The 17384-nt window shown below is 38.6% G+C and overlaps 2 protein-coding genes across 7 annotated transcripts; one reads left to right on the top strand and one right to left on the bottom strand.

The window, feature by feature from the left end:
• The first annotated feature begins 5473 nt into the window (after positions 1-5473).
• faima (Fas apoptotic inhibitory molecule a) lies at positions 5474-10455 on the top strand. Of its 6 annotated transcripts, none has more exons than XM_067603097.1 (5): positions 5474-5618; positions 6925-7058; positions 7168-7396; positions 8295-8344; positions 8672-10455. In XM_067603097.1, exons 2-5 carry the CDS (start codon positions 6945-6947, stop codon positions 8819-8821), a joined length of 543 nt encoding a protein of 180 aa, XP_067459198.1. In that variant the 5' UTR covers positions 5474-5618; positions 6925-6944; the 3' UTR covers positions 8822-10455. The 6 variants fall into 6 exon arrangements, with proteins under 6 accessions (XP_067459198.1, XP_067459200.1, XP_067459201.1 ...); XM_067603099.1 differs by having other exon boundaries at positions 5477-5618; positions 6928-7058; XM_067603100.1 differs by lacking the exon at positions 5474-5618 and adding an exon at positions 6658-6757.
• A 145-nt stretch (positions 10456-10600) lies between these two features.
• On the bottom strand, positions 10601-17379 carry parp9 (poly(ADP-ribose) polymerase family member 9). The gene is made up of 8 exons (XM_067603096.1): positions 17239-17379; positions 14929-15809; positions 14485-14700; positions 14081-14296; positions 13551-13617; positions 12172-12647; positions 11782-11941; positions 10601-11621 (listed from the first exon to the last, which is right to left on the bottom strand). Exons 2-8 carry the CDS (start codon positions 15802-15804, stop codon positions 11338-11340), a joined length of 2295 nt encoding a protein of 764 aa, XP_067459197.1. The 5' UTR covers positions 15805-15809; positions 17239-17379; the 3' UTR covers positions 10601-11337.
• Positions 17380-17384: the final 5 nt, after the last annotated feature.

Raw genomic sequence — 17384 nt, 5'->3', positions numbered from 1 at the left:
CGAGGCAAACAAACAAGCGGAGTGAGAAAGGCCGTCACAGTAGAGAAGTGAGAGTCTGAGAGAGACAGAACTGGACAAACATGATCAGACACCTGCAGAATCATATATACAGGCATATGAATAACCAGGTTTCTCATGTTCCAGGTAAAGGTCATACCCTGAAAATGATCAGAACCAGGGGCTTGTTTCAGAAAGCAGGGTCAACGAACTCTGAGTCTAAGGCTGGAATCTGAGTTCATGAACTCCAAAACAGGAAACTCAGACTTTTCAGTTTCAGGACAGCTCATCAGAATCCGTTCAATCAATTCCAAGTATGTTCACTTTGAGTCAAGCACGTGCATGATAAATAAAAAAAAGTCATCATCAACTCAGAGTCTAACGCTGGACTCTGAGTTGATGAACTCCGAGATGGGAAACTTAGAGTTTTCAGAGTTATCGTCCTTGCAGTGTAACTGTGCCTGGATTGAGCAGCATGGGCCTTCTGATCACCTTCGTCATTGTGTTTGTCTTCAGCCTGGTGGGAAACAGTGTAGTTATCTATGTTGTTTCCTATATGAAGAAAGGTATAGCCAGCACGGATATTTACTTGATGCACCTGGCTGTGGCAGACCTTCTCTTCTGTCTTACTCTCCCGTTCTGGGCTGTGGATGCTCATTCTGGTTGGATATTTGGCACCTTCATGTGTAAGCTCCTGTCAGGCTTTCAGGAGGCAGCAGTATACAGTGGTGTCTTCCTGCTGGCATGCATCAGTGTGGACCGTTACTTTGGCATTGTGAGAGCTACACGTGATGTTCACTAATACTTACCAGTCATATCTGCACTTGTTTTTATTTGGTTTGATGTTGCTTATTCCACTTGGATTGAAATAAACCCTTAAACCATGTGTGATCTCCCATCATTGATTACTCAAGCAAGTTGTGCGACACTTAATTGTTTCTTTGAATAAATGAATTATGTTATCCATTTGCACTGAGGAGCAGGTTCTCCATTGCCTAACATCAGACAGAATTAGATGACCTCAAAAAAACTTTAGTCTGCGTCACACCAGATAAAAAAAGAAGAAATGAATAGAGGAACTGGCAAGTAGGGAATTTGTCAACATATTGTGCCCATTTTTCTCTTGTTTGAAACTTTTGTTTCTAAGTTATGATTTGTGCTTTTTTTGGTTGTGGTCCATCTGTCAAAATGTTTATTTTTATAATTATCATAATATAATAATACTATTATTATCACACACACACACACACACACACACAAAAAACCTTGAACAATCTCTGTCGGCAGTGTCATGACCTCGCTAAAGGCTAGAAGTATATGGATGAGTGAAAGTGCGGTGTGAAGCTTGTTGCCTGGCGCAGCGAACCAAACAAACCAAACAAAGAAAGAAGGCCGAGGGCCCGCCTGAGAGAGAGTGAGACTCTCAGGAGGGCGGACCTTCATGTCTTCTTGGAAGCCCAGCCCAGACAAACAGGTATGAGCAGGCGACTCTAAAAGCTCCACCTATCCGGTTAACTCCTAGGATCTGCATAACAGGCCGCAGAGCGAGGCAAACAAACAAGCGGAGTGAGAAAGGCTGTCACAGTAGAGAAGTGAGAGTCTGAGAGAGACAGAACTGGACAAACATGATCAGACACCTGCAGAATCATATATACAGGCATATGAATAACCAGGTTTCTCATGTTCCAGGTAAAGGTCATATTCTAAAAATGATCAAAACCAGGGGCTTGTTTCAGAAAGCAGGGTCAACGAACTCTGAGTCTAAGGCTGGAATCTGAGTTCATGAACTCCAAAACAGGAAACTCAGACTTTTCAGTTTCAGGACAGCTCATCAGAATCCGTTCAATCAATTCCAAGTATGTTCACTTTGAGTCAAGCACGTGCATGATAAATAAAAAAAAGTCATCATCAACTCAGAGTCTAACGCTGGACTCTGAGTTGATGAACTCCGAGATGGGAAACTTAGAGTTTTCGGAGTTATCGTCCTTGCAGTGTAACTGTGCCTGGATTGAGCAGCGTGGGCCTGCTGATCACCTTCGTCATCGTGTTTGTCTTCAGCCTGGTGGGAAACAGTGTAGTTATCTATGTTGTTTCCTATATGAAGAATGGTATAGCCGGCACGGATATCTACTTGATGCACCTGGCTGTGGCAGACCTTCTCTTCTGTCTTACTCTCCCGTTCTGGGCTGTGGATGCTCATTCTGGTTGGATATTTGGCACCTTCATGTGTAAGCTCCTGTCAGGCTTTCAGGAGGCAGCAGTATACAGTGGTGTCTTCCTGCTGGCATGCATCAGTGTGGACCGTTACTTTGCCATTGTGAGAGCTACACGTGATGTTCACTAATACTTACCAGTCATATCTGCACTTGTTTTTATTTGGTTTGATGTTGCTTATTCCACTTGGATTGAAATAAACCCTTAAACCATGTGTGATCTCCCATCATTGATTACTCAAGCAAGTTGTGCGACACTTAATTGTTTCTTTGAATAAATGAATTATGTTATCCATTTGCACTGAGGAGCAGGTTCTCCATTGCCTAACATCAGACAGAATTAGATGACCTCAAAAAAAACTTTAGTCTGCGTCACACCAGATAAAAAAAGAAGAAATGAATAGAGGAACTGGCAAGGAGGGAATTTGTCAACATATTGTGCCCATTTTTCTCTTGTTTGAAACTTTTGTTTCTAAGTTATGATTTGTGCTTTTTTTGGTTGTGGTCCATCTGTCAAAATGTTTATTTTTATAATTATCATAATATAATAATACTATTATTATCACACACACACACACACACACAAAAAACCTTGAACAATCTCTGTCGGCAGTGTCATGACCTCGCTAAAGGCTAGAAGTATATGGATGAGTGAAAGTGCGGTGTGAAGCTTGTTGCCTGGCGCAGCGAACCAAACAAACCAAACAAAGAAAGAAGGCCGAGGGCCCGCCTGAGAGAGAGTGAGACTCTCAGGAGGGCGGACCTTCATGTCTTCTTGGAAGCCCAGCCCAGACAAACAGGTATGAGCAGGCGACTCTAAAAGCTCCACCTATCCGGTTAACTCCTAGGATCTGCATAACAGGCCGCAGAGCGAGGCAAACAAACAAGCGGAGTGAGAAAGGCTGTCACAGTAGAGAAGTGAGAGTCTGAGAGAGACAGAACTGGACAAACATGATCAGACACCTGCAGAATCATATATACAGGCATATGAATAACCAGGTTTCTCATGTTCCAGGTAAAGGTCATATTCTAAAAATGATCAAAACCAGGGGCTTGTTTCAGAAAGCAGGGTCAACGAACTCTGAGTCTAAGGCTGGAATCTGAGTTCATGAACTCCAAAACAGGAAACTCAGACTTTTCAGTTTCAGAACAGCTCATCGGAATCAGTTCAATCAACTCCGAGTCTGTTAAGCACCTGCATGGTAAACAAAAAAAACCATCATCAACGGAACTCTAATACTACGAGTCACCATGGCAACGGGTAAACAAGAGGCAGGGCTTCCAGTTTAATCCAGGGGTCATAGAGATGTGAATGCATGTGTGTGCAGACGCTGCACATTTATCTTTAAAAAAAGATAAACTGGAAAAGTGTCAATAAGTTAACACAATAAAGTTTTATTCAGTGTTGTCCATTAATCCATCATTTATCAGACTTATATTTCCTTAATGATGATAAAGTAGAATCTATGTATCAGGCTGCAGCTACATTACATTTTAAATATATTTGTTCAGCTTTAATCTGACTGATAAAACACAGGAGGCAGATTTAAAACATATATAGATCAAAGACATAGAGACATGACTGTAAACTCACAGTCTGATCCAGTAATAAGTACTTGAAAAGGCGTCAAGGTTAAAATACAGAATATTTTAAATTTTTAGACATCTATTTGTATCTCAGCTCAACAACATTCAGTGACTTCATTTCAGCTGCTTCAACAAATGTAGTAAATTTAAACATTGTCACTAAAACACACGAATAAGGAAATGAAACAGCGTGTCGGGCTCTGTAAGAAGACGGAGACAGATATAAATTCTTGGTTTGTTGAAGAAAAAAAAGCAGGTTATAGGTTCACAAAGATAACTGACCCCAAGTTTAATTTAGCTCTCTTTCTGAAATTGAAAACCAAGAGTTTCCCTCATCTCAGGTCATGCAGATGTCAGCAGAGGTCTAACCACCAGAATAACTGAAAACACCTGTGAGGGTAGTGAGTAATAACAGGCTGTACAAATATGTCATTTCACATACAAGTCCTGCATTGAAAATTTTACTTTCATGAGGAATTTCTAGTACTATACTTAAGTACAATTTTGAAATACTTGTACTTTACTTGAGTATTTATATTTTATGCTACTTTATACTTCCACTCCACTACATTTCAGACATTTTTCCTACATTTATTTGACTTGATTTACTTTAGTTACTTTTCAGATGAAGATTTTACACAATGGATAATATAACAATCTTTTAAAATACAACACATTGTTAAAGATGAAACCAGTGGTTTTCAACCTTTTTGGCTTTTGATATCAAAGAAGGAAGTGTGTACATATACTGTATATATATCATAAAAGTTTCTCAAGCCCTCGCCCAGAGGGTACCTCACTTTTTAGGCCTAGAAAATGCAGTGGTGGAAAGTAACTAAGAACATTTATGCAAGTACTGTACTTAAGTGCAATTTTGAGGTACTTATACTTGAGTATTTCCATTTTATGCTACTTTTTACTTCCACTCCATTACATTTCAGAGGGAAATATTGTACTTTATACTCCACTACTACATTTATTTGACAGCTTTGTTTCCAACCTTTTTGGCTTTTGACATCTTACAAAAAGCAGTGTGTAGTCGGGGTCACATTTCAGATGTCTATGCCTTGTTAGCAGCTTCACCAAATAGTGATTTTTCCCTCTAAACTTCTCACATGGTTTCATTTCAATAAATGTTCAAATGATCCAATATTTCACCAAAATCAAAGATTAGAGAAAGAGAGCTGGAAACAGATTTGTGTATCAGAACTTTGTTTTTTCTTCTTTCCTCTCCCATTAATCATCTCATGTCCCCTCAGATTTATCTAGAGACCCTTTGCAGGGGCCTGACCCCCCGGTTGGGAACCACTGGACTAAACTAGTTAACTGTATATAAAGTAGTTGAAACTAGCTCCACCTCCAGCAGCTACAACAGTATCATGCTGCTCTAACACTGATGCTTCAGTATTAATAATCTAATGATGTCATATATAATAATATATCAGTCAGAGGGACCAAATCACTACTTTTACTGCAATACTTTAACTACATCAAGCTGATATTACTTATGTGCTTTTACTTAAGTGGGATTTTTCATGCAGGACTTTTGCTTGTAATGGAGTATTTTTAAACTGCTGTATTGGTACTTTTAGTTAAATAAAGGATATGAATACGGCTCTTAAATGAGATTTTATAACTCTTATCAGAGGAGGTGTGGTCAAGCCTTCACGTAGGCGGATGTCATGTTACCATAGTAACAGGATAGTCACAGTCTGTTGACTCTGTGCTGCAGCTAACTTACCTGTGAATAAACTGCGACTCAGTGGCCTGCTGATCAGTTGTTAACCGCTGAGCTAGAGCGCTTACTTCAGGACCGTTAAGGTAATCCGGATGTATAATGAAGGATGATATTCCTGTCCGATTTGTCTGTTATCCTCTTATAGCAGAGAAGGTAAAGCTAGCGGTCAGAGCTACTGAAAAGACAGATCGACTGATGCAGTGTTGTTTCCGTTTTCATTTCAAAATAAAGTCCCGGTTCAACTGATACAAGATACTTCAGTTCGGTAGCAAACAGTGAAGCCTTAAATTTTGTAACACTTGAAGAAGGGACCGTCTTTATTGTCATATAACCTTGATGTAAGAGAAGTGTAACTACAAGCATTAGTCATTTAATCAATTAGTCGATTGACTGAAAATTCATCTGCAACTATTTGGATAATCTATTCACTGTTTTGAGTTTTTTTTTTTTTTTTTTTTAAGAAAAATGATTCCACTTTCTTCATTGTGAATAGTTTCTGATTTCTGTGATCCTCTATGATTGTAAACTGAGTATCTTTGGGTTGTGGATAGAGCTGCAACGGTTAGTCGATTTGTTGTCAACTATTAAATTAATTGCCAACTATTTTGATAATCGATTAATCATTATGAGCCATTTTTATAAGGAAAAAGCCTCCAAATTCTCTAGATCCAGCTTTGCAAATGTGCATATTTTCTGGTTTCTTTAGTCTTCTAAATAGTAAATTGAATATCTTTAAGTTGTGGACAAAACAAGACATTTGAAGATGTCAACTTGAGATTTGGGACATGTTTCACCGTTTTCTGACATTTTATAGAACAAACAATTAATTGATGTATCGAGAAAGTAATCAACAGATTAATCTATAATAAAGATAATCAGTTAGTTGCAGCCCTGGTGACATAACAAAAAATAAATTTCCACCATTTTCTTCCTACCATGACTCCCAGGGGCTACATGATATACTAAGTTACTCTTTAGAATGTAATTTGTTAAAGTTAATGTTTTTTTCATACAGCGTAATGAGATCATTTCAAGTGCTATTAAGAGTTTTTTGTTTGTTGCAAATCACACATTCGTTTCCTGCTCTAATTTTGAAAGGGAAACCTTGCCACCGGAAGTCTGAATGCAACCGTGAACAGAAACTTAACATGTGATCTGTAGCTGTATTTTTAGCACGAGTTCGCCAATTGTTAGTGTTTTTCAGCATCATGCGCTATTTTACGTAGGTAGCAACGTTGGTGTTTATAAATGGAGATTTAAAACCTGCACAGAAAAGTATATTTATGATTTCCTACTAGCTACGTTAGCTCTGCTTGTTAGCTAACACTAGGTAGCGTTTAGTCATGCCTCGATATTTAACAGTGTAGGTGTGTTATTGTTCGTCTCCAGCAGGTTCTGAAGAAGTTAGGATGTCCAATGATCTTGCTGGCGTGTGGGAAGTGGCTCTGAGTGATGGAGTCCACAGGATAGAGTTTGAACATGGTACGACCACAGGAAAGAGGGTCATCTACGTTGATGGAAAGGTGAGTGATTGAGTGATTGAGACTTGACCCCTTCCAATAGCCGCAGTTTTACATCACAGTTTCAGGTTTATCACCACCTGTTCATTTCTGATTTTACACCATGCTACAGGAGATACTGAGACGAGACTGGATGTTCAAACTTGTGGGGAAGGAGACGTTCAATGTGGGCAAATCAGACACCAAAGCAACCATCAACATCGATGCGGTGAGCGGTTTCGCCTATGAGTACACCTTGGAGATCAATGGAAAGAGCTTGAAGAAGTACATGGAGAACAGATCAAAGGTCACCAGCACTTGGGTGCTCAACTTGGATGGAATCGACTGCAGGGTGGTCCTGGGTGAGCCCCTCTGTGCCTGTCTATTAACCCACTCTTGTCCTGAACCAGTCCTGACTGCAGTTTGAGTTCTGAAATGAATGAATATGACAACTTAATACGACCATGTATTTATCAAGATAGATATTCTATTGATAGTGTGTACATATACAGTTTATATACAGAAATCAAACAATATATATTGTATAGAATAGTGTGATTTCTGACCCTTTGGAACTACCCACAAATATTATGTAGAACCTGAGGCTAAGCTTTTAAACGGCTTTGAGCCTCACGCCAACTTCAGCCACCTCTGTCATCAGGGAAAGTTAATCCTTCTTATAATTACACTGCTTACAGTTGATCAGGCAGCATACCACCTGAAACATGTGCAACGTGTAAGCAGGACTTCACGTAAGTTTGCAGTAAGGATCTATAAATCTCAGCAGCAAAATAATCAAATTAAAACACTCAGCTGGCAGAAATATGTGTGGTTTGTGACAATGGTCTCGCAGATGAAGCTTTGCGGCAGTTGATCCGTATCAATGAATACAACTGTTGTTGATGTTTGAAAACTCATCTACGTATTGTCATTAAAACCATCAAGCCAGCTTAAAGGACAAGTTCACAGTGTTTCAAGTCTGTCTTAAAACAACAGTCAGGTGCCCAAATGAATGTTAGAAAAGGTTTTGCTCGCTGTAATCATTCCTCCTGTTCACACTGACCATTAAAAGATCCATTCAAATGAGCTTTCCATGTAAATGATAGGGGAATAAATCAACAGTCCTTGTTTTGTACAAAAAGTTTGTGTGAAGCTAATATACTTTGTACGCATTAGAAACAACCAACTCAATCCTCACTTAACCAATAAACCCAACAGTTGCATAGTTCATTGATTCAGTGTCTGTTTACCCTCTTTCAGAGAAAGACACCATGGATGTTTGGTGTAATGGACAAAATATCGAGACAGCAGTAAGTATGATACCAGTGTCTTTGTCACTCAATATAAGACGTCATTTTAATTCTATAATCTAGAGAAGTCAAAATCAACAGCTGTGATTACCTGTCTCCTAAAATCAGAAATAAGATATTAAAGGCAGGGCAAAAAGCTCAGACATAAACAATAAATGGGAGATCTTGACAATATCAAAAAACTTGGGATACAGAACTATGATTATTCTGTGTTATCATAAATTAATATTATGGGTAAAAAGTAGAGCAGCTCCAAAACTGATAATACGGAACTGAACTTGTGCTGTCTTTGTCTACACTTACAGTATGTCTGACTTGTGTCTACAGGGGGAGTTTGTGGATGATGGCACAGAGACGCATTTCACTCTCGGTGACCACAACTGCTGCGTGAAGGCTGTGAGCAGTGGGAAGAGACGAGACGGGATCATTCACACGCTTCTTGTGGATGGCACAGAGATAGCCGAATGCACGGAGTGACCGCGGATGTGTGTGTGTGTGTGTGTGAGTGTGTTTACGCCGGTATGAAAGCAGAGATCTGGTTTTTATGCGTGACTTGAGGTATCTGTGAAACAGGGGCTGTAGAGTAGTTGGACTCTGTTGGATGGAGTCAAACAAAGATATGCTCTCATACATGTTGATGGCCATGCTGTGAAGGGTACATTAGCCATATATTAAAGATTATCATGTGATTAATCTAGTAACAGTTGAAAACCGGAGCAGTGTGGGTGGTTTTAGATGAGAAAGGTGCAGCCATCATTTCAGTGACAAAGTGAGGTTTATTGTCTTGAAATGTAACTGAACACACTGAAAAACTTTTTTTTGGAATTTCTTAACTGGAATTTATATGAATACTATCAATTTCAGTAATATTATAAACACGGGAGGCCACATGTGCCATATTTATCTTGCTCATCCTTGCAGCTGGTGTTCACTTAGGGATGTAATGTACCTGTTGTCATTTTGTAGAAAACAACCACCCAGAAATCAATAACCTGGCCTGGTAAACCACACATTCCCTCCTGTTCTCCCTGCTCACTGTCTTGTATTTTTCAATATTGAGCAGCTGGAGGATTAAATACCAGGGTACAGTTTTGAAATCATCCCTTGAATGTAGCGTCATTCCAGTGAGTGAACTGCTTAGGAGTGATCTTTGTTTAGTCCTAAATTTACATGTTAAATAGTCTTTGTTTGATTGGTTCAGCCAGCTGATATTACAATGGTATGTACTTAGCTTTTAGCAGACTGCTATACATATGTCAAAGTGTCCTAGAGTGCACTGTCTATAATTTAATGGCTGTAACAGTTTCACAGACAATCATACAGATGTGACATTACCAATATAAATCATATACTCAGTCAAAGTCAATCACGTGCTGATATCCAAACATAATTTGGAGACCCCCCCCCCCGGTCATCTTTAGACATGTGTGTATTCTGTTGTTCAGTCAAATAATTTCTCTTTTTTATATAAAGACCAGAAGTTTTGGTTTTGCACAGTTTAAACTAAACAATTTTATAAAGTGATGGTCACAAACTAAAGATGTAAAATGTCTCCAGTGTATCTCAAATGTTGTTGTTTTGCAGAGAGGCATTCACAGTTTATTGAGCACTGGTAACACTACAGTAAAGACACTTTCCATAGACAAAAAAAAAAAGTCAACTCAATATATATTGGACTAATTTGGACGGCTGAAGCTTCATATTAGCTTCAGATAAACTTTGACATTTTTGCACAGAAAGACTGTGGATTTTGTTTCTTGTGCATTATAAAGGGATCTTCTAATGGCCAGTACGAACAGGAGGAATGATTACAGTAAGAAAAACTTGTTTTAATGGTCATTTGGGCACCTGACTATTTTAAGACGGACTTGTAAAAGTGTGAACCTATCCTTCAAGAATTTTTTAAAAACTATTTCCAAAATCAAAGATGAGCTTTCAGGCTCAGCAGTTCTGTGTTTTCAACAGTTGTGTTAATATGAGGTACGTCATTTCATGTCTTTCATATGTCCTGTATAAAAGACTTATGTTTATATATGTATGTCATATTGTTTACTCTTATATGTGTTTGTAAAATGTAAATTGTAATAATTTCATTAAATCTATGTAGCTGAGCAGGTTTTTGTTGTTGAGCTTCACAAAAGGAGTATTATAGGTTATGGTTGCTTTTTATATATATATATATATATATATATATATGCTAAAGGGATGTTGTGACTTAATCATGTGTTAAAAAAAAACCCAAAAAACAACAATGGATCAAACTTAATTTTTTTATTTTTATATCAACATCAGGCATATTTTCACTATCTGCCCTCATGTGCTCCATCCCACTGTTACCATTTTCTCTGTAATTTGACAGTTATTGTTTCATTTACAGTTATAAAATCAGTTACAATCATGTATCAGTTGTGCTGTCATGCACATCCCCTACCTGTCTAACAAAGCTTTTTACCAGTTACATGAATTAGTTACATGGATTATATTTTACTCTTCCTCTAACCATAATGAAATCAATTTTATTTCAGTATATAAACATTTGTAGAATCCCTTGCTCTAATAAGCATACGTGTATATTAAGTATAATGTAGTGCCACTAAAACAAATCACTTTTACCATTGTAAATAGTATGACAGTTGCTAAAACGATGTATCTTTGATTAATATAGAAATTATTTTGCCATCCCCAGCAATACTTGTGCTGTTGTGTCAAATATATGATGATCACCCAAAAAGAAACAAACTTATCATGAAAAAATAATCAACATAAAAGTAATGACGTCTTTTCAAAGTTGCATCAAGAAAAACAAAACCTGGCACCTGGTACCTCTGTAATATTGTAGCACTGGACTCCATTATATGGTTCCAATGAGTAATGCAAACAGCCATTTCTTTTTAATAGTAGAGGAGAAGTAAGAGAAGCATCTAACTTACTATTGTCTAGTTTTCTCACACAGAGGACAATAAACCCAGAGGAAACAGTGGATAAATCACTGTTTAGATTTTCTTACAGGTGATGATATAGCTGGGCAGCGCTTGATAACCACTAAATATGACAGAGATATCAGCTCCTCCGTCCACACTGTCATACAGTATTTGTGGATCTGTCCCTGTCTTAGGAGGGGGCAGAATAAGACCTGGTTTACCACGGGTGGAGTTTCCGGTCAGCACCTCAGCCTCAACAAAGTACAGATACTCTTCTTTTTCTCCTCCTTCCTTCCACACTTCCATGGCCTTCTTCGCTGTGCCAGCAAAGTAGATGCCCTCCCCATATGCTGGGTCTGTGTGCAGAGGAGAAATAATTGTATTATTTCTATATGTGTATATTTTGTTATTATCTCCTGTTTTCTAACTTTGATGTTCTGCATCTATAAGGCTTTAATTTTAATTTTTAAAAGCCTATAAAATGATCATTTACCAGATGAAAAAAAGTTATCATACCATGAGGTGGTGCGTACTCTGCGTGGAATCCAATATGGCTGACCATCTCACAGAAGTGGGGAGGTATGCGTTGAAGCATTTTTCGAGTAGTGGAGCAGCCGAGCTGTTTTTTCTTGAGGTCAAAGACCATCCTCAGTGCGAGGTTCTCCACTTTCTCCATCTAAATAAAAACAAAATCATCACTGGTCAAGCAGTGGTTCAAAATAAGACACTTGCAGCAAACTGGCAGCCAGTATTTGAAACAAATTAGTACAACATCCATTCAGAAAAGTAATATGTCTGCTTTGAAACTGTTTGTCTGTCAAGTTAGCATAATTAATTTGAATATTTTTGCATTAGTTTTCTACAACAAGGTCAAGAGTGTATTTGTTGCATTTACACATACTGTACCTTCACAATCCGCAGCCCCAGATTTCTGAAGGCAGATGATCTGTCTGAGAACTCAAGGCTTTTGTGGTCAACTGTCTTTCTCTCAAAGGACACATTCTCAGTTGACATTAGGCGCAGGGTACCCTCTTCCTCTGCGACAAACTCCCTCTGGACCTTGCAGAGCATGGCCTCCACCTTTAAGCCAGCAACTACAACATCTTCAGCTGAATCCCCGTGTACAATTATGGTGGCACGACTATTCTCAAAACACTCCTTAATGGAGACGCCCCTTTTGTTTAGACGGGACAGCTGCTGATACTCTGCCTCGCCAAAGTACTGGATGAAGTTGTTGGAGATAATGACGGTGTCAGAGGGCTTGGAGAGAAGGCTACTGAGCCATCGTTCAGCCTCTCGTATGGCCACATCAGAGGGGCAAGTCAGGCTGATCTTTGGGGTGGGAGGTCTTTTTTCACGGAAGTCACCTTCATGTCCAGATGCTGGTGGAGAAGACATCATTAAGTTCACCATTAGGGTTGCAATTCAGGATCACTATTACTGTTATTTTCAGTAATTTAAGCAATAAGTCAAACATGCCCACATACATTCCCACTATGCTGATAATTTAGCTGTCCCATATAAGCTTTATAGGTTTTTATAGCAACTCCTGCAATTAACAGTGCTTACCACAGAGGTATGTATATCACATACTGTTATATGACCATTTTGAAAAGCATATTATGAGACTGATTTCCACTCTTCCAGGTAGCCATTGCTTTCATTTCATTTCAGCAGAGTAATAAAATCAACTTAAAGATGTCTTGTTTTAGAATGATAAACCCTCACAATCAAAATGTTGCCATTAATCTATCTTCATAAATGGTATTCATGCAATTGTAAGCAGGGTGATTTGAAAACTCTCACTGTTGGTAGTTACATAACATCTCATACATAACTCCAACATCTGAGATTTTTAAGTTAGATGTCAAGAAGCATTGTATTCATGAGCTGTGTTGTTAAAAAAAACCAAAACGTAAATGGCAAAAATGTAAATTTGGTCATTTCTTGACCCAAAACCTTTGCTGTTCAGCAGCTGTTTCTTCAGACAGCATTACCACTCTACAGTGGCATGGCGTTGACATAAATCAATGGTGATAAAAGGATCATTGCAATCAGTTCCACAACACAATCAACTTCAAGATTCAGCAAGTTGATTTTCATACCATAATGAAACTAATGGAAAACACTGGGATAGGAAATCTTTGGGGGATGTTCTGCACTACGACTATGAGCATTGCAGTGCTTCAGATGGTACCAGGCCCTCACTATCATCATCATTCCCATAAGTACTTGCAGTAAAGGTCACCTTTATGTATGTTGTAATTAAAATATTGCGTTGTTACCATATGAAAGGCTGGGATCAGACGCTTTGAATTGGTGTTGGAGAGATCTCATTTCTTCCTCAAACGCCTAGGAAGAGAGGGTCATTAATACATACATATATACACACAATCACAAAGAATAAATGACATTTACTTGAGTGTTAAAGTTGGAGAGCATTGGCAGTTCAACTTGAACAAACCCTGTCAACATTTTTCAACAGAGTGGAGGTAATGTCTCATACCAGAGAAAACCCATAACCACATTCCACCTTACAGATAAATGTAACCAGATGTAACTTGCACTTATCTGGTTAAGATAACTGCGACTTCATACAAAGTTTCATCTTTAAAGTCACTCATCAGTAAACATTTCACAATCATCTACTTATTCTACTATTTGTACTCGTCACTTTTTCTGATGTTTAGCATTTTGGTTTTCAATCACAGCTATTCAAAAGTTTAACACCACTATTTAAGCCACCCACTTTACACACAAATAGCCAGTCCGATAACATTATTGTGATATAATGATGGCATTTTTGCAATACAACCTGGAATGTGTCGTCGTCAGAAGGATATATGACGAAATGAACTTCCATCCTGTGTGCGCACTTCTGAGCGAAGATAGTCACCGCATTGGACATGATCCGGGCAACTTCTTTTTTATTGAACCCGAGGCCTCCAGTCCCGATCGCAGGGAAGGCGATTGACTTGTGCTGACGTGAAGCTGCCATCAATAAGCATTCGGATACTGAGTTGAAAAGAATCTGTGATGAATGAATGAGTGGACAGACAAAGAGCTCTTATTACAGTACAAATGTAACAGTCTACATATATTTACTTTCTTAACAGTATACATCCTATGCTTTCGGGTGTGCTACATCATATCAGAGATATGGACATAATATATTATTTTTCCCTCTTTCACTTACATGTACTTAAACTTATACTGTACCTGCTGAGCACCATGTGCGACCTTCTCAGGGCAAAAAGTGTGATACACCTGTTTACACCCCAGCCTGTGGGGTGATGTGGTGATGACATTTCCACTCTGATGAGTATTGTTAATCTCATTTTGCATTCCATAACCAGCTTTCTCCAATAAAGCTTTCGAGATTTGACCAGCGCTCAAGTCTCGGTGTAATGATGCAGTGTTGACAATGACATCTGTCTGAGAGAGCGCAAAAGGGACGGTGAATGAAAAGGATCAGAACAAGAATATAGCTTATGTTAAGACACCCTGAAAATATGAAAAATACCAAAAATTTATGACATGGAGCAGCTGTTAACATACTGTTTAACTGGAAAATAAATGTTCATACACGCAGACATTCAAATTCTATAAAATAATGAAATAATCACTAAACTAAATATTGAAGAAACATTACATATTTATTACCTGCTGTTGCTCAATTTTACCCTTCTTCAGTATCAGATGGACATTCCCAATCTTGACAGTCGGTGTTGAGGTTTCGGCAGCACCTTTGCTCTTGCTTGCAGCTGCGTGGCTGTATGACATGTACATGTGATTGCAGGCTCTCTCCATTTCTTTGACCGAAGGCTCATCGTGGTTCACTAGGAAGATCTCTTGTGGAAAATGTCCTTGACGGGGAGAGTTTTCATAATAGCCTTTCACAGTTTTCACTATGACGTCTGCACATAGTGGCAGGGGGAAGTAGAACAGTCCAGAGCTTATAGCAGGAATGGCAACAGAGCTCAGGCGGTGTTCCCTAACTTTGTCAAGAATGCTCCTGATGGTCTTCTCCAACAGCGGTTCCGCACGACTAACATCATACGTGGAGGGGGAGGGTGATAGTTGTGGGCCCACAGCATGAATTATCTTCCGGTATGGTAGATTCCCAGCAGCAGTGACAGTTGCATGTCCTGTTTGCAATTCACCGTTCTTCTTGATGTAGTCTTCGCTGTCTTTTTGGATTTGTGGACCACCAGCCGTGGACAGAGCTTGAGCAAGGCCACCATAATGCTGAAGAAAGCGATTGGCAGCATTCACAACAGCATCTGCCTGGAAGTCGGTGAGATCAGCCTTCCACACAGACAACCGAACACCTCGATGAAATTTTACTTCTAACCTCTTCTCTGGGGCAACAGTTGGCCTTTTCTGCTGTGAGATGCTCTGATCCCTTTCAAAATTCACGCCATCAAAGGTGGCCATACATCCAAATTTGCTTTTAATGATATCACTCAGACCGGGTCCAAATTGTTTCACAATGTCAAGTGAAGACCCATGAAGAGGCAAATCTAACTTGCTGGCCATGGTTCCTAAAATGGAAAGACTTTGTGTAAGTAAAGTATGATACCAGTGTTTAGTTAAAGTAATATGACACATCAAACATCATGCATACACCTGATGTGAGGATGACTGTGAGGGTTATGGCAGAAGGGACGTGATTGTCAGTGCCTATAAAACAATAGTGACTGTACAGTTTTTGGATGTACATAATATCTTTGACATTTCATAGCCAAAATAATTCCATACTATAGCAGCTAATATATCACCAGACTGCACCCTCAATCCTTCCACATCCTACATTTTCCGCTTAATTCTTTCTGATGAGCACAGTGGCCATGTTGGCCCTTTATAGCACCAGGAATAGGCTATATATAGAAATATCTTTCTACTGGAATTGAATTATTTAACAAGAACTTTACTAGCCTATAGGTGAACCACAGTATATTATCATACCAGATATAACTGCTGTTTTCCTTTTACTCCAGTAGAGGGAGATATAAGACTGTATCCAATGTACAAGTCTATCAATAACCTGCTGATGTCATAATCATAAGGTGGATGCTTTCCTATTCCATAATACTACATTAACAGAACATGTACTTGTGCTTAATACACTCCTTTTGTATTTAGTATACAATAAAATTTTTATACTGAACTATTTTTGGTAAAATGTGGAAACTACAAAATGACGTTTTCTTAGATGGCTGTGAGTTTCAGTGGTGGAAGAAGTACATAGATATTTATTTTTACAGTATAAAAATACTCCATTACAATTAAAAGTCTTGCATTTAAAATTCTACTAAACTAAAAGTAGAGAAGTATTAGCAACGCAATTTACTTAAGTGAAAGTAAAATCGTCCCGTGAGTGAAAAAGTACATTATTAATACTAAAGCAAGCAGCTTGTTATTGTTATAGCTGATGGAGGCTGAGTTTAAGTGGAGCAAAGAGCTAAAAGTACAAAAGAAAAACTACAAATAAAAATACTCAAGTAAAGTACCTGAAAATTATACTTGAGTAGAGTACCTGAGTAAATGTAACGTTTCTGAGTTATTTTCCACCACTGGTGAGTTTGCTATTTGCACTGCGCCCTCAAATCTTTAAGTGTACGTGACTTTGACAGCTTCCTTATGCACACGAAAAGGTGTAAAAGGCACAAGAAATGACATGTATCTGCTTCAGTGTTCATACATCCATATTTTGACTTGTAAAAACACTTCAACGCACTTACAGATTAATTAAACCGCCATTTTTCTTTTATTTCGCTTGTTGTTTCAACGGTTACAACGAATGTTCACGAGACCGTAAAATAAACGGCTGTTTGCTAGTTTTTAAGTGACGAATCCTGAATAATACTAGCTTAACATGTATTTCGACGCTGATATCCATGTAAACAACGCTAGCTTTAAATTTAAATGACTAAAGACAGTGTTATTGTGCAGAAATATTAGGATACTCACCCGCTTTCAACTGGAAAGTACCGAGGAAAAAGCCGAAAGTGAAAGAGCGAGATGGGGTGCGGACCTCTCCAAACTGCCCCTCGGGATGTTAGCTAAGTTTTGCACAAGTTAAAGTTGACGTTTCTTTGATAAGATGTATTTCCTGG

Source organism: Thunnus thynnus, chromosome 11 (assembly GCF_963924715.1).
Source record: "Thunnus thynnus chromosome 11, fThuThy2.1, whole genome shotgun sequence".
Taxonomy (NCBI): domain Eukaryota; kingdom Metazoa; phylum Chordata; class Actinopteri; order Scombriformes; family Scombridae; genus Thunnus; species Thunnus thynnus.
The sequence above is the reverse complement of the archived record's forward strand: the minus strand, read 5'-3'. Positions and strand labels throughout refer to the sequence as shown.

What these genes read in the sequence shown, in the direction of transcription:
- parp9 (XM_067603096.1), bottom strand. Translation starts at nt 15,804, where the DNA reads ATGGCCAGCAAGTTAGATTTGCCTCTTCATGGGTCTTCACTTGACATT. An exon ending in TCGCACATGGTGCTCAGCAG is followed by an intron (nt 14,297 to 14,484) that starts GTACAGTATAAG and finishes CATTCATCACAG; the next exon opens with ATTCTTTTCAACTCAGTATC. An exon ending in TGATCCCAGCCTTTCATATG is followed by an intron (nt 12,648 to 13,550) that starts GTAACAACGCAA and finishes CTTCTCCACCAG; the next exon opens with CATCTGGACATGAAGGTGAC.
- faima (XM_067603097.1), top strand. Translation starts at nt 6,945, where the DNA reads ATGTCCAATGATCTTGCTGGCGTGTGGGAAGTGGCTCTGAGTGATGGA. An exon ending in CGACTGCAGGGTGGTCCTGG is followed by an intron (nt 7,397 to 8,294) that starts GTGAGCCCCTCT and finishes ACCCTCTTTCAG; the next exon opens with AGAAAGACACCATGGATGTT. An exon ending in GACAAAATATCGAGACAGCA is followed by an intron (nt 8,345 to 8,671) that starts GTAAGTATGATA and finishes TTGTGTCTACAG; the next exon opens with GGGGAGTTTGTGGATGATGG.